The 23,185-nt window shown below is 41.3% G+C and overlaps 1 protein-coding gene across 1 annotated transcript; it reads left to right on the forward strand.

Annotated features, from left to right (window-relative positions):
- The first annotated feature begins 3,338 nt into the window (after positions 1-3,338).
- LOC147449483 (cell division control protein 48 homolog D-like) lies at positions 3,339-7,583 on the forward strand. Its single transcript, XM_086521929.1, has 9 exons — positions 3,339-3,512; positions 4,193-4,358; positions 4,436-4,664; positions 4,772-5,538; positions 5,650-5,871; positions 5,956-6,027; positions 6,121-6,402; positions 6,485-6,844; positions 7,108-7,583. The coding sequence occupies exons 1-9, from the start codon at positions 3,472-3,474 to the stop codon at positions 7,405-7,407; spliced, it is 2,439 nt and encodes an 812-aa protein (XP_086378055.1). The 5' UTR covers positions 3,339-3,471; the 3' UTR covers positions 7,408-7,583.
- Positions 7,584-23,185: the final 15,602 nt, after the last annotated feature.

The raw sequence follows: 23,185 nt of genomic DNA on the forward strand, positions 1-23,185 counted from the left end.
GTAATCCTTGTAGGATAATGTAATCCATAGACGTGATGCCGTATTACAGTTGTAGACATAGACTCATAGCCTAGTGACATGTAGACAAGCTATTGTTACATGTTTTACATGTTGCCCAACGTGCAGTGCATAACATGTCGTACATGTCAGCAACTATACCATGAAAGGTTATGTCGTACAGACTATTGTTTATATATCTTAAAAAACATGATTTACTGAAACAAGAAGGCATACCTTGGCATTAGGTCATGCATAGCATACCTCAACAATATGCTTCAAGCCTTAACCACCATGTAGTTAACAATTAGGACTATGACAGATGCTTTGCATGTCCAGGTATTCAAGCCGTTATCATGAGTAGTCATATATGGAGCCGTGTTCCTTGGTAAGCTACAACACCTACAAGGGATTATGCATCCAATGCATGGAGCCATGCTTCTAAAAGCCTTGCTTCCCCCTCTTCTAGATAGCACCAATGAATCCCATGGAATGTCTCTTGCCGACAGTGAATTGAATTACCATTTCTGAATGCCGGCTTCGTAGAATCGAATTATTGATTGGCCTTGCTTGAGTTACAGGCAAAGGCCATGCCTGAGCTACATGTACTAGTAGACAAATGGTGTCATTCATCGATGCAATCCAAGGCCCTGCCCATCTCCATGAGATTTGTAAACACATGATTTTGGTAATGATCACAAGCCCTGCTTGTGTCGTGAGTGCCATAATTGCAAAATTATGGAAAAACAACCATGGCAATGCGTATATCCTTTACATGCCATAACCATGCCGCAAAATTCAAACAAAACCAAATACAACTGCATACCTCAGTAATGAAGCGAATCATCTTGCCATGTCGATCACATGGCCAGGGTGTTCACGAAAATCAGCCTTTCTGTCCATGCTGGTACCTTGCATGCTTTCCTTGTATCCTACCTTGACTACTACCGAGGTGGGATACGCCGCTTAAACAAGGCTTGGGATGTAAGTACAGGCCTTGGGAACCCTTGCATGTGCCTTGCGGGCCTGCTCCTCCGTGGGAATACAGGCTTAAAATAAAGTAGGGGGGCCCAAAATAGGGTGCCCTACTCCAAAAATAGAGTGACGCAGCGGCAGCGGCAGCGGCAGCGATGGCGGGCCGACTGCACCAAGATACACAGGGCGATGGCGGGCGTTACAGGGCTGTTCAGCCCCTGGCGACTTGACGACTTTTCCTCTGTGGCCCAAGGCGAACCTGACCAGCCCATAGCGACGCAATTTCGTGCAGGTCGACTACTGGTCTCCTTATGTGCAGGCAGTCTTCCCACGGCCCTGCATGCCGACAGGTCCCTTTTTCGCCTGCTAAGGGCTCCTGCCCACGGCTTCTTGAGCCCGCCATGGAAGCTCTCATGTAAGAGGTTACTCCTAGGGCTCCGGGCCTCTCCATGCACGCCCTCCAGTTGAAAAGAGAAAGAGAGAGAGAGAGAGAGAGAGAGAGAGAGAGAGAGAGAGAGAGAGAGAGAGAGAGAGAGAGAGAGAGAGAGAGAGAGAGAGAGAGAGATCATGCAAGCCCTGCAAGGCCTACCTCTTCCCTTCCCCCCTCCTCCATTGCTGCTCCTTCCCTGAGCTCTGATACCAATATAAGACCTAGGGTAACTGAACCTGGGATCCTCCTCCCTACCGCCCCTTATATAGGTTAGCTCCTAGCACTTGCCCTAAGCGGATCCCCAATCCGCACTGGTCCAACCGGCCCTTGGCCTAGGTCCCTGACCCCCTAGGTTGGGCCTTGCCTCGTAGGACCCTTGTCCTGGACAGGAGTGCCAAAACTTTCAAAAAGCATACAATGTTGCAAGGAATTGTGCTCAGAATGCTATGATTCCATTTGGACTTGGTCAAGAGCCAACTAGCACAGTAGATTGGTTTGTCCATGTGGCTCTTGACTAGGGTGTGTTAGGACCATCCCTATTGTAGCAGTAAGACTAGAATCTTTGTGCACATGCTAGGTGAAAACCAAAATGGAGCAATCAAGATACTAGCTCCAATCAACCTATATTTGAGATAGTAGAAGGCCTATATTACTACTCGAGCAATTGAAACAAAATAAAGGCACTAGTTAGTCGGGTAAGATATCATTGCACGTGCATGATGAAGTGGTTACGATAGCCACACGAATAATGAAGCTCTACAACCCTTATAAATGAAGGGGATGGGGGATTGCTAGAATATCAATCACCTTTTGAGGCTATACCTTTAGCATAGACGATATAGTGTAAGAAGGTACCTTGGTCACCAAGAAGTAGCATTTTTTTTGAATTAAGCTTGAGACATGCTTCTTGGCACTTACCAAAAATTCTAGCAAGTTGTTCTTCAAAGGTTTCAAAAGGTGTTCAACACTACACACCGTAAAAGTTGGAGAGATAGTCATGAAGTTCCCATAAGAATTACAATGGTAAGGGCCACGAATGGCGTACACTACCTCATGTAAGGAAGGGGGAGTGTTCTTTAATCCAAAAGCCATCTCTGTGTAGATGAATGTGCCCCAAGGAGTCAAAAAAGTTGTTTTGATTTGATCATCTGGGTGGATAGCCACCTGGTTGTTATCGCTAAAACCATCCTTTAAAACCATATTCGTTGAAGAAGTTGAAAGCTCATCGTGGGTAGTAAATTTGTTGAGGTCTCTAAAGCCCACACAAACTCTAATCTTGTTAGAATACCGCTTTGGGGCTATCACCATAAGAGATACCCAATAGGACCAATAATTCCAATTACTTCCATCTCTTTGAACTCTTGAGTTGCAACTGCATGTAAGCCACCTATACACTAGTCTTGCGCTTGCCACCATTGGGATAATATGAAATTGGGATACTAGCCTATCTTAGTGAAGGAAACCTCCTAGTGAAAGACAAGGTGAATAGTCACAATGACCCGCGTAAGATGACGAGAGAGTGTATGAGGTCATTAAAAAAATGCATGCTCTTAAACACTGCATAACATGACGAGAGAGAGCGCATATCCCCTTGGTGAATGCTTCTCTTAAACACTCCCTCAACGATAGTGGAAAACACTGACTTTGCCATGTGGTGATATTCAACAAGCTTAATGCATGGTCCACAATTGCTCATCAAACTCAATCCAATGGTCGACAGTTGTTCCCAAGAGTTTGAGGACTCACACTAGGCCATGTATAGGCCCAAAAAAGCACCACCGCTACTCAACTTAAGAGGTAAAAAGTAGGTGTACTTTTTTGCTTTCTATGCGAAGCTTTTTAATTAAATAATACATTATAATAAATATTTGATTATTGAATGGAAGGTTCAAAACGGGGGACCTCCTTCGCGAGCAGCTTCCTTTGCTTGCTTTTGATTTTGCCAACTTTTGACGTTATAAAAGGGCTTTGCACCGTCTGCCTCTCAGAGTTTCAGAAATTCAGACACTCGATCGCCGTTCCTTCCTTTACTTCAACAAGCAATACCTCCTGTACCGCTGCACAGCCACATGGCGTCCGGATCGTCACAGCCCGAGCCTGCCCCAGAACCGTGAGTTCTCTCTTCACAGTTCTGCTGTAGTTTTTCGGAGTTAGGGTTAGACTTAGTGTCTTATCCTCGATCAGATCGTTTCCACTCTTAATGGCTGCATGCCACATGCAGTTAAGGGGCTTTTATGCCGTAAAGGGTATTTTTTGCAGACTCTTGCGATCAATCCCTTTGCAATAGTCGAAAGGTTATCTAATGAGAGCCTAACAGCTGAGTCTTCTAAAGTTTCATGGGCTCACGCTTACAAGTGCTCTCGTTCAATGTGAATGCCAAACTGTTGAGCACGCAAATTTCTTAGGCAGGCATTAACATTTTCTTTGAAGCATGATGGTGGTATGCCACATGCATTAGATCGTTTTTAGTGATTAATCATTAGTGTATGAAGGGCTCTGCAATGAGAGGTTGACAGAGGCTTTTGCTTTGGGTTTCTTGCAAGTCCTTATATCCCTTGCTTAATGAGGTGCATATGCTGCCGGTATGTCGTTAAGCAGGGAAAGTCATCTGGCATGCCTTGCTATTTTCTTTCTGAACATTTTATTATGTAAGTAGCGTGTCGCTAGGGAGGTAGATAATCCAACTTTTCTTGTTGACTCTTAAGAGGTTAAGTCATTGGTACTTGTCTGTTCCGTATATTTTTCTGGCATATGATGCGGCTCTTGACTGATCCACTATCTTTGTATCAGGAAAGGAACGAAAAGAGATTTTAGCACGGCCATCTTGGATCGCAAAAAGGCAGCAAATCGACTAGTTGTTGATGAAGCTGCCAATGATGATAATTCTGTTATTTCTCTTAACATGGAGACGATGGAGAAACTTGAGCTTTTTAAGGGAGACACGGTCCTCATTAAGGTACAGTAGTTTTTCCTAAGGTGGTGAATAAGGAGTCGTCTATGCAGTATTGGTAACAATTTTGTGAATTACTGCAGGGAAAGAAACGAAAAGATACTATTGCCATTGTCCTGGCAGATGACACTTGTGATGAGCACAAGATTAAGATGAACAAAGTAGTAAGAACAAACTTGAGGGTGCGATTGGGTGATGTGGTTTCCATTCACCAGTGTCCCGATGTGAAGTATGGCAAACGTGTCCATATACTTCCTATTGATGATACAATTGAAGGAGTTACAGGGAATCTGTTTGATGTGTATTTGAAACGTAAGTTACATTTGGCTATTTTGAATGTTTCAGTTTTATTTTTGAGTTTTTCTGGCAATGAATGATTAGTTGTTAAGTTATAACTAACATTTTAATGTAATTCCCAGCTTACTTTCTGGAGGCTTACCGTCCTGTAAGGAAAGGCGATCTTTTCTTGGTTCGTGGTGGTATGCGCAGTGTAGAGTTTAAGGTGATTGAAACCGATCCAGCAGAATACTGCATTGTTGCTCCAGACACTGAGATATTCTGTGAAGGGGAGCCAATACGCCGGGAAGATGAAGAGCGGCTTGATGAAGTTGGTTATGATGATGTTGGTGGCGTTCGTAAACAAATGGCTCAGATTAGAGAACTTGTGGAGCTTCCACTTCGTCATCCCCAGCTCTTCAAGTCCATTGGTGTGAAGCCTCCTAAAGGCATTCTTCTCTATGGCCCTCCAGGTTCAGGCAAAACCTTGATTGCAAGGGCAGTGGCAAATGAAACAGGCGCCTTTTTCTTTCTCATCAATGGTCCTGAAATCATGTCTAAGCTGGCGGGCGAGAGTGAGAGCAACCTGCGAAAAGCTTTTGAAGAGGCAGAGAAGAATGCTCCTTCAATCATCTTCATAGATGAGATAGACTCCATTGCTCCTAAAAGAGAGAAGACAAATGGTGAAGTAGAGCGCCGAATTGTTTCTCAGCTACTGACCTTGATGGATGGTTTGAAGTCCCGGGCCCATGTCATTGTCATGGGAGCTACAAATAGGCCTAACAGCATTGATCCTGCTCTTCGACGGTTCGGAAGGTTTGATAGGGAAATTGATATTGGTGTACCTGATGAAGTGGGACGCTTAGAGGTGCTACGGATTCACACAAAGAACATGAAACTTTCAGAAGACGTAAGTGCTGTTTGGGTTTAGATTCTTAATTGCAAAAATGCCGTGTGGGTTCAGACTCTTTAAGTACCAAAAGGGTGACCTTTTGACTTGTTTATTCTTTGTTTGTTTCAGGTTGAGCTAGAAAGGATCTCAAAAGACACCCATGGTTTTGTTGGTGCAGACTTGGCAGCATTGTGCACAGAAGCTGCTTTGCAGTGCATTAGGGAGAAAATGGATGTTATTGATCTAGAAGATGAAACCATAGACGCTGAAGTCCTTAACTCCATGGCTGTTACCAATGAGCACTTCCAGACTGCTCTAGGCATCAGCAATCCATCAGCTTTGCGGGAAACTGTGAGGGTCTATCTTGACAATTGTTTTTATCTAACTAGCTGTTTTGTTGTTGGGGCTAAACAACTTCTCTTGGTTCTGCTGTAGGTTGTCGAAGTACCCAATGTTTCGTGGGAAGACATTGGCGGGTTGGATAATGTCAAACGAGAGTTACAGGAGGTAAGAATTCTGGTTTCTGTAATCAGTTTATATCTGAATAACATAGGTTTGTGCTATGAGATTTATTAATGTTTTTTGTGTGGTACCTTGCAGACAGTACAATATCCAGTTGAGCATCCAGAAAAATTCGAGAAGTTTGGAATGTCTCCTTCCAAGGGTGTATTGTTCTATGGTCCTCCTGGCTGTGGGAAAACCTTGCTCGCCAAAGCTATTGCAAATGAGTGCCAAGCTAATTTTATCAGTGTAAAGGGCCCAGAGTTGTTGACAATGTGGTTTGGTGAGAGTGAGGCTAATGTGCGGGATGTCTTTGACAAGGCCAGACAGTCTGCCCCTTGTGTGCTGTTCTTTGATGAGCTTGACTCTATTGCTACTCAGGTATGCGTTTTCAACTACACAGATGGATTTGAGTCGTTTTGAGTGTGCAAAGGCTGGAATCCTCTTGTTATTTTTATTGCAGCGTGGAAGTAGTGTGGGTGATGCTGGTGGAGCTGCAGATCGAGTTTTAAATCAACTTCTGACCGAAATGGATGGAATGACCGCAAAGAAGACCGTTTTTATTATTGGTGCGACAAACAGGCCAGACATCATTGATCCAGCACTGCTTCGACCTGGTCGTTTGGACCAACTGATTTACATTCCCTTGCCGGATGAGGCCTCTCGTTTGAAGATATTCGAAGCATGCCTTCGGAAATCACCTGTTGCAAAAGATGTTGATTTAAATGCCTTAGCTCATTATACTCAGGGTTTCAGTGGTGCAGACATAACCGAGATATGTCAGCGGGCTTGTAAATATGCTATCAGAGAAAACATTGAAAAGGTAAGCTTCTTTTTGCATTGTGCACAATTTTCAATTTGGTATAAGAAGAGAAAACATGTGTGTGTTTGTGTGAGAGAATAAGAAGAGGAAATTGGAATAACCTTCCAATCATTTAAGTGTGGTAGATCCGCTATCTTTGAATACCAGGTCTTGAGTTCAAGAATTGTCAGAGAGATCTTTGAGGTCTCTTGTGATTGTTTCTGTAACATTAAAATTTTTCTTCTATATCATTCTGAGACTGATGTGGGTTTTGACATTTTTAGGATATTGAACTGGACAAGAAACGACAAGAAAATCCTGAAGCTATGGAGGAGGATGAGGTTGAGGAAGTTGCAGAGATTAAAGCTGCTCATTTCGAAGAGTCGATGAAGTATGCTCGTAGGAGCGTAAGTGATGCAGATATCAGAAAGTACCAGGCATTTGCTCAGACTTTGCAACAATCCCGCGGGTTTGGATCGGAGTTCCGTTTTCCCGATCGTCCTGTTACAGCAGGTGCTGCAACAGGGGCTACTGAGGCCTTTGGACAGGCTGCCAGTGCCGATGATGATGACCTATACAACTAATGACACATTCTTCCTTTTTTTTCCTTGTTTTTGCTTTGGCCAAGCTGGCTAAGGGCCCTTGCAAAATTGTGGAAAGAGTCCTTTTTGATTCTTTGAGTAGAAGTGGATCCAGATTGTATCAGATCGTGTTCTCAAGCAATATGTAATTATTTATATGCAAAGCAAGTTCTAGCATCTATTATGGTCTTCCCTTTTGTTGGATTTTGTTCAGTTCGGTGGTCTGGTTTTGTAATTATGGTATTTCGTGTTTGCACCAAGTGCGATTTGATACTTTTGACCTATGTTGCAGTATGGCTTGGCTCTTTGCTTAGTTTTCAGGCAAAAAAATTAGAAGCCATTGCCGACTTCTTCCAGATGCTCATTAATCTACAATATAAATTACAATACCATGTGATTAAAATAGTCAACAATCCTCATGGCATCATCAGTAAAATTAATACCAAATTATATAATATACAATCATTCAAATATTATTTCCCATTACATACTCCGCTTGATCCTACTGGAGTGCTAATGTTGAAGAAACTCATCTGAGATCTCTCTTGCCCTCTAAAAGGTGGATGAAGGATTCAAATATGCACCGGCTACATGAAGCAACACCATACGAAGCTTGCAGAGCCAACATTTGATGTTGCTATGATGGGCAACCTACACATTCAAAAAAAAGCCTGAACCTCCTTTGCACCATAGCAACCTGAACCTCCTGTACGCCCATAGTAGCCAGCTCCCTTGTGCATGGCATTTACCCTTGTCGGTCATCCTCGACACCTCGTGCCCTCCTCTCTTAAATGCCCCCCCCCCCCCCGCCCCCCCCGGCCCCCCCCCCGTTGCATAGCAGCTCCGATGCAGCATCCTTGCCTACTGCTCCGTTGTGTGACCCAAACTCAAGGGAGCAACCTGAATTGGAGTATTGTTGCCTCGTGCGACCCATGCGCGACATCTCAAGTTCTGCTTACTCCCCTCCCAAAATCTCGGTTGATTCGCCTTGTTTTTTGATTGAACTCTAGCCGGTATCCCCTACTTCAAGGCTAAAAGGTTGATTCGCCTTGTTTTTTGATTGAACTCTAGCTAGTACCCCCGACTTCAAGGCTAAAAGACAATTGTCCTCAAGCGTTACTAAAATCAAACAAATGACATTGGTGACTAGCTACTCACAATATAGTCTTGTCATTGGTGTTGCTTAAACTAACAAACCTATACCAATGGGCATGCTGCTTAAATTGATAAATTTACAGTTGTATTGTGTAAACTAGTAAATTTGTATAGTGGTTGTGTTGCCTAAATCGGTGAATCTACACTTTGGTCTTGCTACTTAAATCGATAAATTTGCACTTCAGTAAAATAATTGCATTGAAGAGAGGGAGGATTGGTTGCTCTTTGCTCCACAACCCATGTCAAGAAAGCATACCCTAGAAAATTGATTGAAGCACATAAATACTTTGGAATTTGCCTTAAGTGCAACAACCCATGCATGTCTAGAGTAATCATCAATGTCCCAAAGTACGAATGATTCTCGAAAGAAGGGGTGTGCATTGCACCACAAACATCACTAAACATTACTGTGCACCAACTGTAATTTGCAAGTAGGATGGAGAGAACCATCCTTTGGAAACTTAGAATGCTCCATTTTTCCTAAAATACAGCTTACATATACATGTTTCAATGGTGCCTTGAGAGGTGGCAATGAAGTAACCATATTAGATTTATGTAAACCCAGCAAATTGGAAAAATTTAGAAGACCAGTGTCGTGCCTCTCCGCTTCCATGATGGGAAAAAGAGCAAAGGATGCAAGTGTAGCTTATTTAAAGCCTATACATTTATTGAGCTGTGATCAAGGCTCGATAACATGCAAAGTTTAATGCTAAATGTATGCCAAATATGATCCACTTAATAGAGCAATAAGTGCTCGAGGAGCATCTTGTTCGGACTGTCATCTCTTGTAGTGCATTGATAGTGGGTTATCCTGGTGGACTTGTGCTCGGCACTATCGTGGTTGAGATATATGTCTAATGTGGCGATTTGGCAATGCCCGATTAGCAATAAGTGAGCTCAGTACTGGTTCAATCTATATACATGCCAAATAGGGCAATGGCAGGAGAGTTTTGGATGACTTGGCACTGGATCCGAGCTAAATGTGGTGCTTTGGCAATGCTTTGAGCGTTAAATATGCCTAATACGGTGCTTTAGCATTGACTTGGTTGATATGTAATTAAATGTGGTGCTCTTACAAACGCACATAAAGTTCTTGATGAGCCTTTAGTTAAAAAGGTCGACTCTCGAAGAGCATTGATTGTGGGAAATGCCCAACATGGGAGTGGAAGGCGGTCAGGTGGTGCCTTGGTCATAGGCTTGAATTGGTACAAGGATGTAGCCAAGAAACCATTAATTATGGCATCTTATTCTTCTTCTATGACAACAACACTTGCAAACGTATTGTTAGTAACAAACATAGACTCATTGGCATTCTCATGCACATCCTATGTTGGCTCCACAATCTCTGGCACTTCATCAGTTGGTGTGCATATAATAACTTTATCTATGCAATCAATTTCATCAACCCTATTGATCTGCTCGACTTCACATGCTTCCATGATGTTGAAAATTCCAATAACATCCTGTAAAGGCTCATCTTCTTCATGAAATCCTTGAGAAAACCCCATGCCAAGGTCAGTAGCTTGTGAAACACTTGCTACACATTCTATGTCTTCATTAAACCACTATTGGAGGTAACTTCCATGCGAGCAATCTTTGAAATTTTTTCATCAAATTTCTATTTCAACATTAAATTCATTGTTTACCTTTTCTAGGTCGCTCAAAATATGGTCCTCTGAAACTGAATCTTCTACTTCCAAAACTGCTTTTGCTTTTGCTTTATTTCTTGTAGAAATGTATTCCCAAAATCCATCATAGCTAAGGAACTGCATATGATCCCCATCACCTTTAGTGAAGATAATCTGGGTTAATCTGCTTCATTTCCAATTTGATGATCCTTGATCTTTCATGAATACATCCATCTGCAAAATAGTCCCAATGTATGGGATATATTTCTGCCAGCACTTGAACATGATCTTTAAACTCGGAGCTTACAAATTCTTCAAAAACTGCAATCATCCGATCTTCTGGAACTCCTTGGCTCTTTATCTCCACTTTATAGCATGCAAGGAAACCATCTGAATCTCTCCCTTGAAAAATACCACACTGTTCCCATATAGTATCAAGTGCCATCTCTACTGCGACATCAATTTGTTGTTTCATCTTCATGGCTTTCACTTCAAGCAGACATCTGAAGGAGATTATCATAATTGTATAAAAGAGCTTTTTGATGCATGTACCCCTTCAAAGAGGGTGCAAGAAGAACCTCCACAACAAGTGCAAGATATGCACAGAGTTTCTCCTTGCGTGATTTCTCATCATGAGTTGCAAGGGGAAACAATGCCTAGCTATGTGAGAGATAAAGCAAAGTTTGAAGGCTCTACCAATCCAATGGAGGGTGCTATTGATGCAAATTTAGAGGTAGAAGCTCAACATACGGGAATCCCAATCAAGGATATCTCTGATAAAGGTACAAATTGTGAAAAATTTCATGATGACTATGCAATCAAAGGGGACAATGATGCTAAATCATCATTGGTACTGCAAAAGGTGCATAGTTTTCTTCATTTTCTTGGACAGTGCATCAGCTATGGTTGGGTTTGGATGCTATCCTTGATGATGCTTATGTCAGTGATATTCTTGATGCAAGCAAAAGGGAGTCAAGTGTTCTTTAATGCTTGATGGTAACGAGCTAAAGTTGCCAAAAGTTTATGGAATGTAGGTGCTGCATTATACTTCAAGTGAAGCTCTAGTATATTGTGGGGCTTATTAGTGCTATGTCCTTTCAATGGTAGATCCAGAGATTCTAAGGATCTTCAAAAGCAGGTTCAATACGGATGGGTACTTTTGGGTATACATTGTAGTTGGTTCATGTTGGATCCATGAATAACATGCCTGCACCACAAATGTTTGATGGTGATTGATGCAGGCGAAGTATGCTCCTGTGAATATTATGATGCTCCAATGATTGGGTCCTATCCCATTTGATCCCGGGGGCTACTGAAGTGCAGGTTGCAAATTCAATGGATATCGGTTATTTCTTGTAGCAGGTTGCTTGGTAATTTTTTTTTTTTGGATTTATACTATGAAGGAAAGAGTTTTTGGTTTTGTGGTCAATAAGCTTACATGGCTAGCTTTCATTTGACTTCTTTGGACAATTGATGAAGTATCTTCACATCTTTTTGGTTGTTACTAAAGTGACGGACTTGACGCCCACTCTGTGTGCAGATAGGCTAAGGCATACTTGAGCTTGATAGAGCTCCCTAAATCGAGCTTGATGGTCAAGACATGTGCACAATTAACTGGAGCATACTTGAGTTTGGCGGGGTTCCTTAATTGGGTGTGTTGGCGATACAGTGGATATGGTTCAAAGATTTGTGATGGGCAGTTACCCAAATGATAAAACTAGACCATTGGTAACAAGAGTTAGACCTTATATTGTTTTGCATGTACTTACCAATTATGTGAGCATGATGGTAAAGAGCTCAAGGAGCTTACAACAAATGCAGATTGAAGACCGATTGGCAGGCTGTGCAGGTTAGAGGGGGTGAATGTCCTGCCGCTCCACTTCCATGATGGGAAAAAGAGCGAAGGGATGCAAGTTAAGCTTATTTGAAGCCTATATGTTTATTGAGTGGTGACTAGGGCTCAATAACAGGCAAGGCTTAATGCTAAATGTATGTCAAATATGGTGCACTTAATAGAGCATCTTGTCCTAAATGTCATCTCTTGCAATGCATTGATAGCGGGATATGCTAGTGGACTTGTGCTCAACACTACCATGGTTGAGATATATGCCTAATGTGGTGATTTGGCAATGCGCGGTTAGCAATAAGTGAGCTCGATTTTGGTTTAGTCGATATACATGCCAAATAGGGCAATGGAAAGAGAGTTTTGGATGGCTTGCCACTAGATCCGGACTAAATATGGTGCTTTGACAATGCTTTGGCCGATGAGTATGCCTAATACGGTGCTTTAGCATTGACTTGGTTGATATGTAATTAAATGTAGTGCTCTTACAAACGCACATAAAGTTCTTGATGAGCCTTCAGCTAAAAAGGTCGACTCTCGGATAAAATTGATTACGCAAAATGGCCAACATGGCAGTGAAAGGCGGTCAGGCGGTGCCTTAGTCGATGTGTATGCCCAATGTGGTTCCCTTTGAGGTAGCTCTAGGAGGCTCATGGCGGGTGTTCTTTTGGGGAGAAGCGTGGTACACGCATGCCCTTGCTTGCCGCACTTGAAACAACGGTTATCCTTGCGATAACGCTCAAGCTCTTCAGGAGAGAGCTTGTTTTGCCTTTGTAAACTCCCTTCTCCTTAGCTTTGTTGGTATTAGAATTGCCCTTAGGAGACTTTTGGACATTGTCCTTCCCCTTAGGCTCATCGGAACCCTTGTTTTCTGTGGGCTTAGGATTTCTCTTAGCCCCTGTTTGGAAATTGATTCGAGAAGCCACCGGAGTATGGTGTATAACCGCAGATATGGTGCATGGCATTTGGGAGTTGACATACTCCACCATTAAGCCCACACAAAATTGTTGTTTTTGCTCTCCAAAATCCATTTTTTTGAAGACGGTGGCTTTGAGATGTAAATCCCAAAACTTGTCTACATATTTGTGAATGGATTGTAGGGAGAGAGCTTCGAGCTTCGCCATTCGGTGAGTACTTTTTCTTTGGTTGTGCTTAGGTCTTATAAACATGTCCTAGATGTTTCATAACGTTTGGATGTCGTATGATACTGTAATGATTGTAATTTGTTTGCCGATGAGCGATTAGCTTTTGGTGATTTCTGTCATTTGAGTGTATCTTGAGTTAGATGCGAGTTGTTTGTTGTTTTCCAAGAGATTGACAAGATCTTGTAGCCTATATGCACTAGTCGAGTCAGCTTCGTCCCATGGATTGACAATTATATTCATGGTTCTCGCTATGTCTGCAATAAGATAGGAATGAGGTTAGACACCCATCCTACATCCGCTAGCAGTTTTGACACAAATTATACTTATGTGGTGTCGCATGGAATGAAGCCACGAAATGTTGCTTATGTGGTGTCGCATGGAATGAAGCTCTGGAATCTACTATCAGGAATTAGACACATTGTCTAATGAGAGAATTAGAGCATCTTGCTCTACTTTACTTGCCACATTGGCCTCCGATGCTGGCTTGTCATTTTGAGACTCCAAGTCCTTCTTCTTCTTGGACCAAAAATCATTCTTGACGTGGCCCTTCTTGCCGCAATTCCAACATTCAAGAATTGACTTTGTGCGTGACTTGCTCCGCCTTGAGCGATCACGACCCTTTTGGTTTTTGAGCCTCTCCTTAGGCCTTCCTCTTGTTTCCACTGACAGTGTAGCACTTGATGACTCTCTTGTGCTTCTCCTTTGCATTTTCTTGCTTAGGAGAACACCCAAAACATTATCAAACTTAAGACTATTTGTACCAGAGATAGAACTACTTACACCCATCACAAGACTATCCCAACTATTCGATAGAGATGATAGTATAAGGAGAGCTCGCACTTCATCATCAAAATTTATTTTCACCGATCAAAGTTGATTTATTTTGGTTTTAAATTCATTTAGGTGTTCTGCAAGTAAACCATTCTTTGCCATCTTTAGATTGAACAAGCATTTCATGAGAAATACCTTATTGGAGGCCGATGGTTTCTGGTAAAGGCCGTCAAGTGACTTTATCAAGTCCTCCATGGTCTTCATCTCCAAAACATTGAAGGACATCGTTGATGCCAAGATTAATCGGATTGTTCCTAGTGCCTTTTCGTCAAGGACAATCCATGCTTCATCTGCCATCGTTGCGGGCTTCTTTGCAAGACTACCTAGTGGCAAATAGAGGTCCTTTTGGTAGAGATAGTATTCAATCTGCATCTTCCAATGCTGGTAGTTTTTGCCAGTGAACTTCTTAATCTTGAGCTTCCCTTCCTCCACCATTAGTCCCACTCAATTCAAGGAATCCTTTCCTTGAGATACTTTAGCTACAAGCAAACCTTGCTCTGATACCAGTTGTTAGGAAATATGACATAGCTAAGTAGATGAATGAATAGTTTACTTAATGGAGAGAAACAAATTATCACACACAAGAGATTATAGACTAGAGAGAGAGAGAGAGAGAGAGAGAGAGAGAGAGAGAGAGAGAGAGAGAGAGAGAGAGCACACAATATATGTGGTTCCCCCAATGTGGGCTACATTCATGGGAAAGCAGCCACTCAATGGCTTTAGTACTTCAAACAAGAAGTAGGTTACAAAGGGATATACCCTTAATAGAGCTCCCACCTTGCTTCACTCTCATCACCTCACACCCACCTTGTTGCATCAACTTCACACTTCACCACAATGCTTCACAATCCATTTTTGTGTGTAGAAGAGGCCTCCTTTTATAGGCCAAAAGGACCCCTCTCTCATGAGACGCAGCCGTCTGTATCCGCCCTTGTGTAGACAAGTCCAAATAGGACCCTCCAGTCTGCCCATGTGTGGCTGCCCTTGAGAAGACAAGTCAATCTTTGAAATCGCTCATCAGCCACTGGCCATTGACTTCTGACCATCAGCCACCGGCCAACCGGCCAAACGACCAGCCGTTTTCCAACCACTTTTTGACTGTGGTCCCGGCCATAATATTTTGGCAAAAAGAAATATTCCGATGACCGTGAAAATTTTGGTTTCTGGCGAGTGATTTTTCTTCAGGCACAATGATGGCTTCTCCTCTTAATGGGGGCCTTACAAATGTGCGTTTTTAATATAGAAAATTACAACGGGTAAATCAGGCTCCATACTTAACACGAAGTTGACAAGATGCAGGACAAACTCCAGATCTATGGAATCCAAGGGAAGTCAAGGGTTCTAGAATCAAAAACCCTGAGAAGAAGATCCAAGAAGATCCTAAGGACATGTTATAAAGGATGTATGTGGAAGCTGAAGCCTAAAGATACAAGAGGCATTAGTTGAAGCTCAAAGAAAATCTAGAGAAGAGTCAACTGCTCAACAACCACAGCAAGCAAAATTTTGGGAAACCGACTGAAACACAGCAGGATCAAGAGGAGATGTCTCCAAGACCATCCTCACCCATTACCGAACAAGGGGATCAGCCTCTTCCTAGTCCAAGCTCTTCATCAACTAACCAATCAAATGAAATTGGGGAAATAAAAGGAGATGAGAAAAAAGAGAAGAAAGCCAATCAAGAACATGCACTAGAAACAGCCAAAGATGAGACTGGACCTTCCAAAGAGCCTCAAGCAAAATCCAAAGAGTGGGAAACAACGGATGAAGTTATCACCCAAGTCAATGAACATGCAAAGCAGATGCAGTTGATGACGAAGAAAATGCGAACATCAGCTTTTGGCTGTAGTGCTAAAGTTCGAGAACTTGAACAGGTGATTGATGCTCTCTAAGGCGTGCTTGAAGACAGAATGAGTATCATTGAAAATCTTCAAGGCCAAATCAAAGAGCTCAAGAATGAAGCAGAACAACACCAAAACATCAAGGAAAAGCAAGAAAAAGAGATGGAAGAGGTAGGGAAACTCCTCACACAGTTATCAGATGCATGTAAAAGCAAGGAGCAACAGCTAACTAAAGTGACAAATGAACTTATGAGCACTAATCAATCAAGACAAAAGCTCCAGGTACAGCTGAATGTAGCAAATGCTTCTTTGCAATACTTGGAGTAGAGAATCAATGACCAAGCAGCATTTCTAAAGCAAATAAGGGAAAACCCAGCAGTAGCTTCACTTAAGGGGACTAATGAAGTTTACAAAACCTTAGAAAAGAAGAACAAAGAATTGGAACTTGAGTTGAAGTTGGAACAATAACAAAGAAGGGACCTCCCCCTAATGCTCATGCAAAGGAAATAACAGTTGCTTAAATAGATAGAAGAATTAAAGAAATCCAATCAGTTACTGAGAGAAGGGAATGTGGAAACTCAAGAGGAGGCAGGTACATCGGAACAACCGAATCTAGAGATACCATCAATCTCCTTTGCAGAAATAGAAACACAATCAACAGAAGGGCAGACAGAAAGTTTTCAATTCCAGATACCAATCACAGACAAGGAACAAGTGCCAATGGTCTAGCTCTCCAAAGGTGAAGAAGATGCACGTAAAGAGCAGATTGTTCAAGAAGTGGATGTTGAATGGAAAGCGGCTATGGATTCCTAACCTCACTCTCATCTTATTGTAGACATAACAAGAATCACACGCATAATTGTCAATCCATGGGATGAAGCTGACTCGACTAGTGCATAGAGGCTACAAGAGGGTGTCAATATCTTGGAAAACAACAGACAACTTGCATCTAGCACAAGTTACAAGAACAAACGGTATCCTAATGTTATGAAACTTCTAGGACAAGTATATAAGACTTAAGCACACATGCTTATGGTCTCAAATCTCACTTTCAATGAAGTGCCAAAAAATTGATTATTAATAGTAGTAGTGAGATTTTGACCTAGTCGGTTTTGACCCCGAATGCATCTAAATGCTTAGCAATGATGCCCCAATACCTCGCTTATGCTTACTTTAAGATTTCTTAGCTTAAATTCCTACTTATGAAATTAGGCCGCAGGTCGACAATGTCAAAAGCTACGAGTTATCATGATATGCTTATGTCAGTGCGTAGAGCTCTTAACTGTGGTTGCAATGCAATAGATGGCACTGCAATGTGACAATCGACAAGGGAGATAGAAGCATGAGAAGGAGAGAAGTGAGCGGCGTAAGTTCATGTTGTGTATTTATTATCCAAAACTTAATAATAACTTTACAAAATGGCCTTTATACCTTAGACAAGGTTTCTTAGGTCAAAAACTAATCATCTGGGAGCTCTAACTAAGGATAAATTGATACAATCTGGAAGCTTATAGCTATGGCTCATAAATTACAATATCCACTTTTTACAATAAAGCTCCCAAAAAATGTTACATGGGTTAGCTTACTGCTAACATTCCCCCCTTCCTTGACGTTGTCATCCCTTGAAAGAGTTGCATGGACTGAAATAGTCTTCCGGTTGACGACTGGCGAGGCGGTCTTTCTCAGGGACTTACATAAACTAAATAGTAACTTTATTCTTTAGTTCTATGGTTGAATATTTGACGGACTTTGTTGTTAAATTGCTGATCACTGGTCCAAAAATCTTTGTACGCCATGTGAAGAACCCAGTGTAAAAACCTTCTTCAAATGCCAACATATTGCTCGATGGGGCAAGAACATGCATTTGGCATAGAAGCTGTAAAGGAATTCTTCTGAAGGTTGCCCACTCAAATCATAGCATAAGCCTTGGTTACCTTCTAAAAAGGACATCCATGGGGCTCCTGCTTGTTCAGGCTTATGAAAAACTTGGATACATGTGAGCACCATTCTGTAGATTTTAAAAAGAATCACATACGGGAGGTCATGGAGGCTCTTGAAGAAGTTCATGGCACCCTTAGGGTTTTCACCATGTATTCTTCAGTTGCATGTCCTTGCTCTAGAGCCGGCAATTTTGGGTAATTAAGCCAAGTTGGCCTTTTATTCTTTAGTGATTAATGTGCTTGCCATGTCCTTACCCTTGGTACATGACAGAATGTTGGGTCCTTCTATATTGATGCCGGTGCCCTTGTAAACAAGATGAGATACCTTGAGTTTTTGTTGAGCCAATTTTTCCTCTATGTGGGGTGGAGAGCATCTAACCCCTATTCTTGCATTTCTTTTACTTGCAATAGCTCCACCTTTATAAAGGATAAGGCAACAACTGTTGATGCCACTGAGAATTGATTTGATTGGGAGAGAGGTAAGTTACATTGACAGAGTGAAGAACCCTCAACCCCAATTTATAGCCGCTTTCCATTCAACATTCACTTCTTGAACAATCTTCTCTTTATGTGCATCTTCTTCAGCTTTAGAGAGCTGGACCATTAGCACTTGTTCCTCATCCGTGATTGGTACCTAGAATTAAAAAATTCATGCCTGCCCTTCAATTGGTTGTGTTTCCATTTTTGCAAAGGAGATTGATGGTATCTGTCATTAGCTGCATCTGCTTTGCATATTCATAAACTTGGGTGATAACTTCATCCATTGTTTCCCACTCTTTGGATCATGCTTGAGGCTCTTTATAAGGTCCAGGATCAACTTTGATTGTTTCCTTGGGTTGTTCTTGATCGATTTCCTCCCCTTTTTTCTCATCTCCTTTTATTTCCCCGCCTCCATCTGATTAGACTAGGAAAAGGTTGATCTTCTTGCTCGGTATTGGGTGAGGGTGGTCTTGGAGACATCCCCCCCTGTTCCTGTTGTTCAGTTGGTTTCCCAACTTTTGCTTGCTTGGTTGTTGAGCAGTCGACTCTTCTCTGAATTTTCTTTGAGCTTATGAAGCCTCTTGTATCTTCAGGGCTTCGGCTTCCGCATACATCCTTTCTAGTAGGTCCTTAGGATCTTCTTGGATCTTCTTCTTAGGGTTTTTGGTTCTAGGACCATTGACTTCCCATGGAGTCCATAAATCTGGATTTTGTCCTGCAGCTTGTCGACTTTGTTCATAAGCTTCTTTTTCTCTTTTGAACCTTGCCTTTTTTTGTGAGGTTCTTTCTGATGGGCGGCCACTGACTTTCTTTTCATCTCTTCTCTCCTTGCCCTTTTTCCCTCATTGTCCATGGACTTTAGGTGAGATTTTTGCTGACTCTTCATCTGATTTATAAATCCCTTTCTACTTTGATCTAATGGCTCGTGGAGAGGGCTGAGCTGTGATTAGCCATGTGTTCTGATCTACGGTTGGCGACAAGTTATCGGCTATCCCAATGGCATGGTATGCAATTCGGGTCAAAACTTCTGGAGCTCCCAAGTATGTTACTCTTCTTTCCTTCTTTGTGCTCTTCAGTGTTGTGAGCACATACTGAGCATGATCTATTGATTGTCTTGTTGATGACTTCAATACCTATGTGAAGGTGGTTGCGGCAGCATGATTTGGGGTAGTGTACCTTGGCGGGTTCTTGGTAAGGAAGTGGAAGCGCTGGTGATATAGATGGGCGAGATCCTCTACTTGCTTTAGTGTAAGGTCGGAGAAGGTGGCGGCAGTTGTACTCTTTGTGAATGTTTCAGCTGTTTTCCTATCTTTGGCTCTCATTATCATACCTTGAGCGGGCAGCTTTAGTGCTTCAGCCACTATGTCTTTGTTGATGACTACTTCGACTTTTTGTCCCTCCTGATCTGTGATCTGGGAAGATCCATCCTCTTTAATCATGGACATTAGTTTATAAGCCCTTTGGAAGTCTACTCCACATGATTCTTGATCATAAAATTTCCGAAGTCCCAACCTCTTGTTGGCTTCTTTCGTAGATGGCTTAGCTGCTATATCATAACTTCTTTAAGTAGAATTTGCAACTCTATTTGACTTTAATCTTCACTTTTGAATCTTTCGGTGAAGATTGTGGTGTTGTGCTCTTCAAGCTGTTCTTTTGATAGGTAGGTGACTTTGGCTGTTTTCACAGAATTGGGCTCCAATTGATATGGTGGCAACTCTTGCAACTTTTCTTTTTGGGTCTTTCTCTTCTTTGCTTTCTCAGCAGCTTGCATTGCACCTATTGGGAGAATACAGTTTCAAAGTTAAAAAATTCTACAAATTTTGCTTTGACATGCCCATTGTCTAAATAGCTGGCAAATGATGTCCGTTTTGCTTGAAACCAATTTTGGAGCATGCATAGATCCAAAAAAACATGTAAAGATCAACTAGGCAAAGAATGCAAGCAAAGTAAATAATTGCGATTATTTACAACAAGGGAATTTTTCTATATTTTTGCAAATTTTACTTCATAGGCTTGAAGAAACATGTGATTTAGATACTCTGAGTGAAGTGTAAGCTCATTTGAGTGTACAAGGTGGAAATGGTGCCAGATTTAGTCTTCAGACCGTGAAACAGTAGATATGAATTTTAAAGATCCAAATGTGATCAAACATGATTGGTGGACTTGTCACATCATGTACTTTGATCCCTAAGGTCAAAGATGAAATATGGGTTCATTCTGGCAAAAATGTAAAAAATTGTGATTATTAACATTTTTATCAATTTAAATATTTTTTCTTGGAAATTGATTCTAGGCATGCTATAGACCCTCTGTGTGAGATATGGGACGTTTTGGATCAAAAGGTGTGACAAATAACTCAAAATTTGGAATAAAGAGCTTTTAGTGCATTTTTTGATAAAATCTGAGATTTACTGGACATTTTGGGCTCATATTGGAAATGTGACATGAGATAGATGTGTACAAGTGATAGGTGAACCATGATGATGATTTTCAAGCCCATTTTACAAAAAAGTAAATAATTGTGATTATTTACAGCAGTTGAATTTTATGCTTGAAAAGACAATTTTATGACCTACACATCTTCATCACATCTAAAACGAGTCCTAAAATGAGTTTGGTAAGATTTGGCCATGTCGGCATCACTTTGTGCTCTTGTCGACTCTGAAATTACCGGTTTTTGTTACCACTTGGTGTGTAGAGTTGTTTGGTCACTGTTGAAGCCATGGACTTGTTCGCTACATAGTCCTGGTGCTGCTCATCTAATTTGGGCTCATTCAGAGTCAGTTTGACTCCAAATGTCAAAATTGATGCTTTGTAGTCTTTAAGATAATTTTTGCTGTTAGGGAGATTTCCTTGACTATTTTCTTGAAACCATCCAGGTACATTGTGTATAGACCTTGTCTATAAGCTGCCCATGGGGTCAGAATTCAATTTTGGCATGTGGCAAAAACCTAGATTATTTACTTGGGGATCCCCTCGACCCCTGCCAAGTGGTCATCTAATGATATGGAAGTGTTCTGCTATCTAGGGGCATGCTACAATTCAAGTCTTGTCCAATTCGGTTGAGCTGACATGCCGCTATGGTCGTTTTTGTGTTCTAGGAATCTGTACACAGCTGGGATTCTAGGGTTTTTTTCGGAGCCTAGACCTGCTACCCGACTGCATAGAAATGTTCTTTACTGAGTTTAGAACTTAGCCCTCATGTCTCATGTGAAACATTGCTGAGAATGAATGACTGTAGACTCCGAAAATCGCGCTTGAAGTAGGTGGAGCGCTCTCTTCTCCAAAAGTGACTAGTGGAAATGAGGTGATTTTGGGCTACCTAATACATCTATACTCGGACTTCCCAAACTACTTTTCTCCAGATTACCTTATTAGTCCTAATAGGCCCGTGAAATCTACATTAGACTCGAAAATTTCCTCAATCGGACTCCGTTAGCTCATTCTGCAAGAATTTGCAAAAACAGGTTCTGACAGCCTAATTTTGGTTTCCCGCTTCCATTTTTTGTTTTGATCGAAATTTTTTGTGCCTATCTGTCTTGTCCTTCTGATCATTAGTGTATCTTCAATTTCTCCATCTGATCTCATTTGCTATTTATCATTAATTTTGTGACCTGTTTATTGAAAAAATTAAAGAAAATAATAAAATGCACTAAAAAAGAAAATTAAAAGATCAACAATTAAAAGAATCCATTGAAAACACTATTTATTATGGAATTATCAATTGTTTAGCTCCAATATCAAGAAAAATTGATGAAAATAAACAAAAAGGTCTATTTTTTAATGTAATTTTTGAAAGTATATACACTATTTATACTCATCGGGGAGATTTTATCAGGAGCTGAATTCCCTTGTTCATAAGTTTTAAGGGCATTATTAGGTAATTTTGTAAAAAACCACACGTTAACATCAAACTTTTTCCTCCCTTATTATCAAACATTGCTTTTTCCCTTAATTAATGAAGTTTCCTTCCACCCCTCCTAGATGGAATACTCTGGGATGACTATGTGCATGCGTTAAACAATCATGTCTATGCAAAGTTGTGGTTGATTCTATCATGCTTTGAAGGTCAATGCAATTCAAACCAGTATAGGGTGCAAGAGTTGGGTCTTGAGTAGTTAACTCAAGGGTTTCTGTGGTCGAGGTTTCTTGTTGATGTTTTCTAAATCGTAGATTTTGTATTATATGTGCTCTTTCCCTGATTATAGCGTTTGGATGCTTTGGCACACTGATTTCCTGAGTCGTAGGTAACAATGATGACGGTTGCTGAGATTTAACTCTCCATTGGTATTTTGGTTTTCGGTTGATAAACTGTTGTGGTGGAGTTTTTTGAGATTTAACTTTCCACTAATTCATTGGCTTTACAGTTTGTGGAAAAGATAAATACTCCTTTGGTTTCCAAACCCATCTAGTGCTAGTTTCTCTTCTGAAAGATGTTCTTCTCTGAGTTGTTAGATGTGAAACTTTCTTTAGTATGGTAGATGAGTTTTTGGGCACCCAAATTTGAGACGGATTGTCCTTGATTTGTGCTTTTGGTACCCAAATTTGCCTGACTCCTTGCATGGTGCTTGTAGCATTTTCTTGTCTAGAGGTTGACATAGATTGATTATTCCCTGGTTTCTTTTGTGGGCGACCTCTTTTCCATTCCTCTTTGCTTGGTGCAATTGGAACTAAGAGTTGTCCTCCTTTAAGTGATAGCTTGAGTTGATTGGTGTCCCAATCTTGTACTACCTTGTATGTCCGCATCCATGAGATTCCAAGAATCATCATTTCATTCATATGTTCATCTCGTATGCATATAAATTGATGAGTGCATGAAAATCCATTTACTATCCCATTCAAGCAAAGAACTCCCAATGCCAGTGTTGATTTTTTGTTGCATCCTTTGATAGCAGATATTCTCGATGCTAAAGACGTATTT

This window comes from Adiantum capillus-veneris, chromosome 10 (genome assembly GCF_014529385.1).
Source record: "Adiantum capillus-veneris isolate H3 chromosome 10, ASM1452938v2, whole genome shotgun sequence".
In the NCBI taxonomy this organism is placed as follows: Eukaryota; Viridiplantae; Streptophyta; class Polypodiopsida; order Polypodiales; family Pteridaceae; genus Adiantum; species Adiantum capillus-veneris.